This window comes from Notechis scutatus, chromosome 5, assembly GCF_049901735.1.
Source record: "Notechis scutatus isolate UNSWTSFEM ecotype Mainland chromosome 5, rNotScu1.2, whole genome shotgun sequence".
NCBI lineage: Eukaryota > Metazoa > Chordata > Lepidosauria > Squamata > Elapidae > Notechis > Notechis scutatus.
The window spans coordinates 82405769-82415628 of record NC_142013.1 but is presented as its reverse complement, the minus strand read 5'-3'; the positions used below and the strand labels follow the sequence as shown (position 1 = coordinate 82415628).

Here is a 9860-nt window from a genome sequence, read left to right as displayed (position 1 = left end):
AGATTAGTTTATTGACAGTGATAGAAAATAAAGAAGTTGAAACAGTGGTGAAATTATAAGGCCTCTTTACAATTAATCACTATTAATAGGATACAGCATTAACATATTACTGATCGGGTTGATATAGATATATTGAAATACATAACTAGGATAGAAAGAATGAAACAATGTTTTTGAAGTTCTTATTTTTCCATAGCCATTATCTAAAAACTGTCAGGGTTCTGACCAATGCTGTAATTAAATCATGAGCCTCAAGCCAAGCTTCAATCAGATCAACTGGCTCTATTCCTTGACTCCGCTAGAGTCCACCTAGAGTGCTACGGCCACCTCTACCCATCGCACAGAACCATGGTGGATACTTGCTAGCAGTGCCCATCTTACTGCAAAAGCTTCTTTTTCCCATGTAGCCCATCACCTCTCTGTGTCTGTGAGTTTACAGAAGTTGTAGGCGCAGGGCTGTAATTTTCCTTGGCTATTAACTTGGAGTAGCACTGCTCCCACTGGTGTCTGCTAGGATGATGAAAGATTGTTTGGGGTCAGCACCAGTTCCTTTACAAAAAGTCCTTTTAGTGTTTTGAATGCCTTTTGTCAGGTTAGAGCCCACTGTAGGGGCTGTCCCAGGTGGGGCTTCACCCCGGGCCTCCCATCTTGAGGAGATCTGTCATGGAAATTCTCATGAAGGAGGGGATGAATTGCCTGTAAAAGCTTTCAAATCCTAGGAAACTTTGTAGCTGTCTGTGGGTTTTGCCAAAGGTGGCTGCCAATAGTTCTGGAGGGGCCTTTGGGGGAGGACCTTCTGCTTCTATTTGCTGGTACGGGAGAGGTTTGCAATTCTATGGTTAATATTTTTATTTATCTTGTTAGCACCTATGGCATCATCTGCATGTTGCAGAATTTCTAGGGATTAATTGCTTGTTAGAAAGGCTAAAATACTGAATTAGCAAAACAATTTGTGTGTTTTAGAGTCCTGATCCAGATCTTTCAGATTTTCTCCAATACTCTGTTTGTTTAATGTGTATAAGAAGATTGTCTTGGTATATAAAGATGGGAAGAACTAAATATCTATAAGGAGATTAATTTTTGTCATATGATAAGAGTTTCATGTCTCTTTATTGCCCAGAATTGGTTCTCAGGATTTTTGCAGCCATTGTTGGGGATCCCTAGTTATGGTGAAATCATATTGTGATAAGAAAAGGATCAGCTATGTAATCTGTGGACATGGAAAGAATAGAATATACCTGTAATTAACAAAACAAGATTTTGATTATTGCAATTTCCTCTTAAACATTCAACAGGAAGGAATCAGGGCAACATTATTTTCTTCCTAGAATAATATGAAAGACGTTTCCTTTTTTAAACTCAACTTCTTGGAAACCAGCTTTCCGGAGAAGTACATTAAACTCAGTTGTTGACCGTTCTTTTCCTTCATGATAGAGCAACATTAACAAGGAATAGATGTGGGCTGCTAAAGGTGCTCTTCTATCTTCATCAAGAAGCATTTCCACAATTAAGACACCACCACCTGTTTCAAAATATATAGTAATTATTTCAAAAGTGCAATGAACATTACATGTTTTGAAAATACCCAAATTTTATGTTATGAATCCTTCTTTCAAGTATGTTAAATTTATTCTTGCCAATAGGCAATGTAGACCAGTTTATTGTTGTTGTTCTTGCATATTTTGTCAATTTACAGATATTCTGAGTATTCACCAAGGCTTTCCCCTCAGTCTTTTCTAGATATTGATCGTGTAAAGCTTTTCTTTGCCAAAATTATTTTTGTGTTTCATTACATTATATTATAAAGGTAAAGGTTTCCCCTGTCCAATTATGACCAACTCTAGGGGGTGCTGGTCATCTCTGTTTCTTAGCCAAGTAGTCAATGACTGAAGAAACTTCCCAAATCATGTGGTCAGCATGACTGTACGCTGAGCTGCATAGAACACTGTTACATTCCCACTGAAGTAGTACCTGTTTATCTACTTGCATTTGCATGCTTTTGAACGTGGAGCAAGTAACAGAAGTTCACCCCATCACGTGGCACTCAGGTCTCGAACTCTGGCTGTCAGCTTTCCAGGTAACAAGCTCAGCCTCTTTAACTGCTGAACAATCATTCCCTGATATATTATATTATAATAATATAATATAATATCAATATTCATGTTTTGTTTCCTGCACATTCAACTAAGTCCAATTTTTAACTTGCATCTATACTTATTATTGGCTGTCTTGTACATAATCAGCCAATGCATACAGTAGAACCTCTGATCATGAATGCTTCGGACCATGACCAAATTGGGTTCTGACCAAAAAATTCACATTTTTTTTCGCAGCCGATTTCTTCTTCCACACCATTTTTTTTGTATGTGCCAAATTTCCAAAATTAGGTTCGGATCATGATAAAATCGGATTGTGACCAAGGTTATGGAATGAATTATGGTCATGACCAGAGGTTCTACTGTACTTTTCTTTGACCATTTGTTTGACTTGAAGCAAACTTCTGCTTTCATTTCTGTGGGCAGGTATAATTTATCAATATTATTATGGGATTATTATTATGGGATTCTAAGACAGTTTTATTGTGTTTCAGTCCAAATTGTTCAGTTCAGCTTATGTCCAGTTAAAATTCCAGCAGTGTATGGGCCAGTATTGATGGTTTTGATGGTGTTTCTACCTTTTAATATTGTCATTAACAATTTTCTCATTCTTTGGATCTATTTTTTACAAATCAAAATTTTAACTTGTAAATCCTTAATGATATCCAATTGTTTTGTGATTGTTGGCTGCACAGTCAGCAGATGTTAGAAACTAGATCTGGCATTTTTATGCACCTATTATCCACTAAGCACCTGGAATAGGCAGATATTGTTATTTGATATGTTGTTATTTGATGGCACTAAAAGTATGTACGTCATAGGAAAGTTTCCTTTTGCAATTGACTGATGGTGATTTTGTCAAAGTCTTTTTTATTTTTTATTTTTTGACCACAACTGTTAAGTGAATTTTGTCCCGTTTATTTCCAGAGTTGTTAAGTGTATCACTGCAGTTGTTAAATGAATCATACTGTCATGAAAAAAAATCTGACTTCCCCTATTGACTTTATTTGTCAGAAGTCAGCTGGGAAGATTACAAATATCAGAAAAGCTCAGGAGGATCTTCAGCCAACATAACATATGTACACACTTCAAACTCAAGAATACACTAAGGCAGAAGCTTGTCCACCCCAAGGATAACACAGCCAGATAGAAGCTGAGCGATGTGGTATATGCAGTATAATGCAGTGAGCCATGTGTAGATCTGTGCATTGGGGAAACAAAACAACCACTTCATAAACACATGGCACAACATAGGAGAACAAACACATCAGGACTAGATTCAGCAGTCCATCTGCATTTAAAAGACACAGCCCACTCTTTTGAAGACAACAAAGTCCAATTTTGGACAGAGAGGATTGCTGGTTTGAAAGAGGGGTTAAAGAGGCTATCTATTTCAAAATTCAACAGAGGGGGAGGGATATGGATCTATCTCCAACCTACAACCTACAACCTTCCAGCAGTTCCAAGAATGCTCCACATCAATTTGCACCACTCAGTTGACCCTGATGACACAGATAAAGCTCCAGGTGACATTAACAACCCACTAAAAGAATGCAAATGCCCAGTTGTCTGCAAAGAGTATAAATCCTTCCATTTCCCACCATCCAGTCAGAGCTGATGAAGCTTCTTGGATGAGAAGTGAAACATCTTCAAAGAAAAAGCAGAAAGCCCAGTTACCTCTTGAAAAAACCACCTTTGGGACAACCATGACCTGGATAACTGAAAATCTCCATAGACACTTGCAGGCAAATTGGCATTCCTTGCGTATCTTCAAATGCACTACTTTGTCCTGCTATTGTTTGTAGTCAGTCTGTACAATCTTCTTGCAGCAGTTAACCAGGTGGTTCACTGTTTCTTCACCTTCTTTGCAGAGGTGGAATTTGCTATCTGTTCCTTCTCAATATTGGCTTTGTATGTATTTGTTATTAAGGCTTGATCTTGTGCATCTGGAATTAGCCCTTCTGGATTTTTTGCTAACATATATCTAGCCAATAGAGGCCAAAAAGTAGTAAAGAGTCACAGGGATACAATGAGAGGTCTTATTACTTTGTAACACAGCCACCAAAATATGAATGAATCTGATCTGTACAACACAGCCTCTTTGGGTATTGAAGTAGACATAGCTGGAAGAATCACTCTGGAACCACATTTTTTAACACTGTGAAGCTGAATAAGTTTTCTAAGATGGCAGTTAAAGGCCCAGGAAAACTGGATGGTAAATTTTAAATGACACTATATTTAGAGAAGCTCAAAACTTGAGCCAAGTATGAACTTTGACCGTTCCTTAGCAGATTTAACTTTATATGATTAAAGAACACCTACCAGGTTTGCAGGCCTGGTACACTTTATGTAGCTGATGCGAACATCTCTCATCCGACCAGACATGCAGAATCCTGGCCAAAATGTACAGGTCTGCTTCAGGAAAGGGATCTTTAAAAAAATCACCTACAAAATTAAACTCTCATTTAGCACCATGTCTTCCAAAACCTTTCAAAACTGCAGAATCCAGTCTGCCTCTGAAAGATTCTTGTACTCAGCAAGACATGAGTTTAACCCACAGCTAACATTGCATCTTTTACCTGGATGGAAAGTGATCCGGGACTCTTCTGAAGGCAAACAATGGTTCTTGGAGGCTTCCACTACTTCAGGGAGGTCAAAAATGGTCACAGTACATTTTGGGTAGAGTAAAGTCAATTCCTTAGCTAAGCCACCAGTGTTTCCTTAAAGACAGAACAAAATGTAATTAAGTAACTGCAGAACAAAATTGTGTACATGTCCAGCTTTTTCCCATGAAGCTACCTGCCTATTATTTCTCTACAGCTGCACTTCAGATTAATTGGAACCTAATAATTAAAAAAATGAGACAAACTTCTTTCAAATTTACTAGGCTTCATATCATGGAAAACAAATACTAATAGGGAAAAAGAACAGGGATTGAGTCAATTGGTTCTCAACTTCCATATAAAAAACCCTTAGGCTGGATGCACTGAATATTCAAAATGTCCAAAACCATTGGCATTTGATGAAAATTGAGCAGACAAAAACTGAACATCATCTCAAAGGGCACCAAATCCCACATCATCTTCAGTCATGATCTCTTGCATCCTACAAATGTTCCCAGGCAAATTCAGTTTAAATGTCCTTTACTCATCAACCTGCTATTCTCTGATTTCAGTTCCTTTCCATCTTTGGTCAGCACTGGAAAAGGGGAGAAGGAGATGACTGTTTTCTTTTCAGAACTGTCTCTCCTTTTCAAACAGCCTCTGCCAGTTTTTCCACTGACTGTAATATTTTATCAGGTCAAAGTTAATCATCTTTAAAACAGGAATATTTCTCAAAGTCTGCTATAGACATCCCAAAATGGTTTTTTTTTAAACTCCTAAATCATTTCTTCTTTTCCAAATGCAGATGACAAGATTTATTAGAGAAGCTAAGATCCAGCCCATTGGCCCACCATGTGAAGAAGATGGCAAAGCACTGTCTGTACTTACCACCCAGATCGCAAATGCGTGGGAACTGGGATAGGTCAAAGGCAGAAAGCACTTCTCTTCCTAGGACAGGCCAGAGCTCATTCATGAAATTGGAGAAGGTTTGTAACTCTTCCTTTGATCTAGAATTAAAATAAACACCTCTCAATATAACTTTATAAAATGCTATTGTTGCTATCATTTTTACGAATCTATGTTTGAATTAAAGGAATTCTTTTTACAGCATCACTTAAATGATGCTGATCAGGATTTGGAAAAGTCTGCATGTGATACATGAAACAGTCCTGCCATTTCAGTGGACAATATTATAATGTTCCTGAAACAAAACAGACTGATATAGGTACTCTAACTGCAGACCTGTGCTTTGCACATAAACAGAAACACCTGGTCAATTAGATGTGCCACAACAATATTCCAGTGCCATAAAAGAGAAGTTGAATATGGTGATGAGTCAGGATCATATAATAGAGATAATTACAACAGTGTGAAGATAAATCATATTGATTAGTTGCCCACAAAGCAATTACTCTATCATTCTCTAAAATTATAATGTTACCTGTAAATGGCCTCAAAAGTCTTATTTGAAGGAGAGCCATATATTGATGGAATCTGATTTTTTCCTTTCCTAAAAGAGTTTTTAAAAAGTTAGAAAGGAATAAGACAATCATCCTGGCATTTTCTTCTGCATCAAAGTAGATCCTGAATCCTGAAACATATCTTCTTAATGAAACAACTTCATAACATAACTCTAAATGTTTGCTTTTCTTGCTTTTATTATTAGAGTTTGGGTTTTTGTTCCAGTTTCTCTTGTGTAAAACTTTTCTAATGTTGGAGAGGAAATTCTGAGGAACAATATAATGGTTGTCTGTAACTTACTGCTGTTGTATTTTCATTTTGGCATATATGATTTAGAGAATTCTAATCCTTAAGTCAAGTTCAGGACATATGAAGATGTTCATAGTTTTCTCGGCAATAGAAAACACATTTTTATGAAGAAATAAGAAACAAATTGTTATGGAACAACAAGTTTCTTCTGAGATTTTTTTATTCTTTTTCTCACTGTTTGGGTAACTGTTCTCCATAGATCCAAGATTTGTGAGAGTCTCCAACCCAAGGAGTAATCAGATACATATCATCATAATTTTTATAAGATTATTCATGATCAACCTGATTCTGTCAACGCTGCTATTGAATGTTTTAATACCAATTAAATGAGATGCTAATTAACTGATTAAAGCTGTGGGGAAATAATAATAGATGTGCCTCTATAAAACCTTACAATAATAGTGTAAATGCCATGTTTTGAAATGGGAGGAGAGAGAGACTCAAACAACCCAGAAAGGCAGAACATGGTCCTTGATTTTTCTAAAAGAAGGAAAATATGAAAGAATATCCTTTGATCTGAACAGGAAAATTCAGTGATGATAATCCAGTGCCATTACAATTAAGGAGATAAGTGTGCTAATCTTATATTCAACATCCAGAATGTGAAATTTCCTTAGTTTCTTGTGGACAAGGATCTAATAATTCTGGTATTAAGATTATTTTTCATGCTCTATCTTTATTTATCCTAGTTTACTAGTCCCCTGCTGGATCTGCTTACCTCACAGCATCAGGCAAATATTGCATTGATGGACACAACTTCAGAATAGAATATGATGGAATGATACTGAGACTTTGGACTTGATTTGACCAGGTAGAGATTGGTAAAGTCTGTGTTTCCATAAAGATCTAAAAAAATAATAAGTTTCAATTCACTATAGTGTCTTAGTCTACTTCTTTAAAAACAAATTATGCCGTATTTATCTCAAGCATATCATAGTAATATGAGATCCAGTTTGATGTAGTGGTTAAGGCATGATGCTAAATGTCTTGGAGACAATAAGTTCTGTCCCACATTAGACATGAAGCCAGCTCTTTGGGCTGGTCATTTTCTCTCAGCCCTAGGAAGGAGGCAATGACAAACCTCTTCTGAAAACCTTGCCACACAATCTGCAAGGACCTGTCACTTGGCCAAGTGCAATGGCTGTTTCCCCCCAAATTTCATCTGATTTAGGATTTCAATATAATTTCATTTTAAAAATCAGTTTGGTTCCATATACAACAGTAATGCTCATGGTTTGGAAACAAAGTTGGTTTTGTTTTGTTTTGGAAATAACAAAAGACACCAACTCAAAATGCCAATGTTTTACTGTTCTGGTTTATATGGCTTTCCTAGAGTGAATATAAAACATTGGGAAGACCAAAAAGGTGCTGTGAAGCAGACTGGACAAAATCTCAAAGAGAGTGATCAATACATAAAAATACACACACAAATCCAGTTACTACACATTTATACCAGCTTTCTGGCCTGTGATTTCTGGAAGCCCCCCTTCTACAAACTCTTGGATCTGTCGGGCTCAACAGGTGCAGCCACTTATTGCCCACTGTTATGGAATAATTGTTGGTCATTCCAGTTGCTTCCTGCTTGTCACAGGATTACCTTTAAGCGTTCAGCAATAGTTGTGGAAGACAGCGGCTCCCACGACTCTCTCAGCAGATCGAAGACACCTAGCTCACAGGCAGTTGAAATGACCTAGAAAGAAAGGGAAAGCAGCCATCGCATTCCTCTCAGTTCACACCCAACAATCCCAGAATCTATTTGTATGGTTTACTAAAGAAGGAATCAAGCAGGGCTACAGATGTTAATCAGCCCACCAACTGTGGGAGCACAAGGGCATGTGTAGATAATCATTTGTTTGTGTAGCCACATCCTTTTTGAATGCGGGTGTAGTAATAACTAATAAAATAATAAATACAATAATAAAAATAACAAAAGAACTAATATTCTTTTCTTCTTCAGTCTGTGCTTTGTTCAATTTATTAGTAGAGTTTCAGACAAAATCTATACATACACATGCACACACACACACACACACACAGAATGAGAGAGAGAAAGAAATGAGAGAAAGAGAATGAGAGGATGAGAGAGAGAGAGAGAGAGAATGAGAGAGAGAGAGAGAGAGATAATAAGAGAGAGAATGAGAGGAGGGGAGGGACTGAAATAGCAGATACTCTGCACAATCTGAGCAGCCAGATTTATTTATCTTGGGCCCCATTTCTTAGAAGAAACTTTCAGTCTTGAAGGCTGCCAGACTATGGCTGGTGGTGTGTTCAATCACTGGAAGGGAAGGTAATCGAAAGATCAACATCCTTGATGGAGAAGAAGGGAACAGAAAAACAGATATCTCATCATAACACTATGATACAAACTCCAGTTTTTTTATATATACTCTATGCAATTATTGGGTGATATCAAGGGGGGGGGGACTGAAGAAAAGAATATGTGATCCACTCTTACTGTAGTTAAAAAAAAAATCAAGATAATACACATAATACGGGAACAAACCATTGGAGAAGCAAAGATTTATGGCAGAAAAAAATATTGATTCTGCATCTTTCTTACTGGCACAATTTGCTAAGTTAAAAAAGAAAAATTAATGTTTTAGTAATTAAATCAATACAAGAAGAAATGTTGAAGCTGCCTTTAAACACTGTTGAGACCCCACATTTAGTATTCAAAATTTAGCAAATAAATGAAATCTCAAGGATTAGATATAGGACATATATAGATTTTGTTCTAAGATAGAGTCAAAAACATGAAGAAGGGTGTACAGCCACTAAATTCTATAGCAAATTTCAACATAAACTATTGTTTTCAAACCATTAAGAAGCTGAGAAATGGGAGGTCTTTTGTAGTTTCAAAATTGAATGTTCATATTAGGAAGTATTAACCCACCTTACCTTGAAAGTTACAAATGAATGATGGTAGCTAAAGAATGTTTGAATATTTTCAGTTTCTTCTAGTGAACTCATTGTTCCTGGCTTCTCTTGTTGAACAAAAGGACCTTTCTTCAGCCAAAATACTTGGTATTCCTGAGTGTAAAAATGGCAAAATATAAGTGTCCATAAGATGTCCCGGAATAAAGCATGGAAAGCATTATTAAAGAGAGAACAACCACCAGACTTAGAATGTTTTCAAGAGTCCTTCAGCAAAGGCTCCTGAATAAATTTAGCTGCCCTGGCATTCGAAGGACAGGTGCTGTCATGGAGTGACCTGAAAGCCAGGAAACCAGGAATAGGAGTAAATGAGGGACCTGTGTGCTTATAGGCAGGTCTGATTGGCACACCTTAAGAAAAATATGACATAACTCTAAAAAGTATGAATTTGCAGGATGGAGTAGCCCAGTAGTGGTATTCTACCGGTTCAGCCCAGTTTGGCCAAACCAGTAGCTCC

At 37.0% G+C, this 9860-nt stretch overlaps 1 protein-coding gene across 1 annotated transcript; it reads right to left on the bottom strand.

The window, feature by feature from the left end:
• Positions 1–1313: 1313 nt before the first annotated feature.
• LOC113411727 (acetylserotonin O-methyltransferase-like) lies at positions 1314–9439 on the bottom strand. Its single transcript, XM_087967692.1, is given in 10 exon segments — positions 1314–1522; positions 4419–4541; positions 4676–4816; positions 5588–5706; positions 6141–6209; positions 7188–7211; positions 7213–7315; positions 7923–7974; positions 8067–8159; positions 9368–9439. Coding segments are annotated over 10 exon segments (1005 nt in total).
• Between the last annotated feature and the right edge of the window lie 421 nt (positions 9440–9860).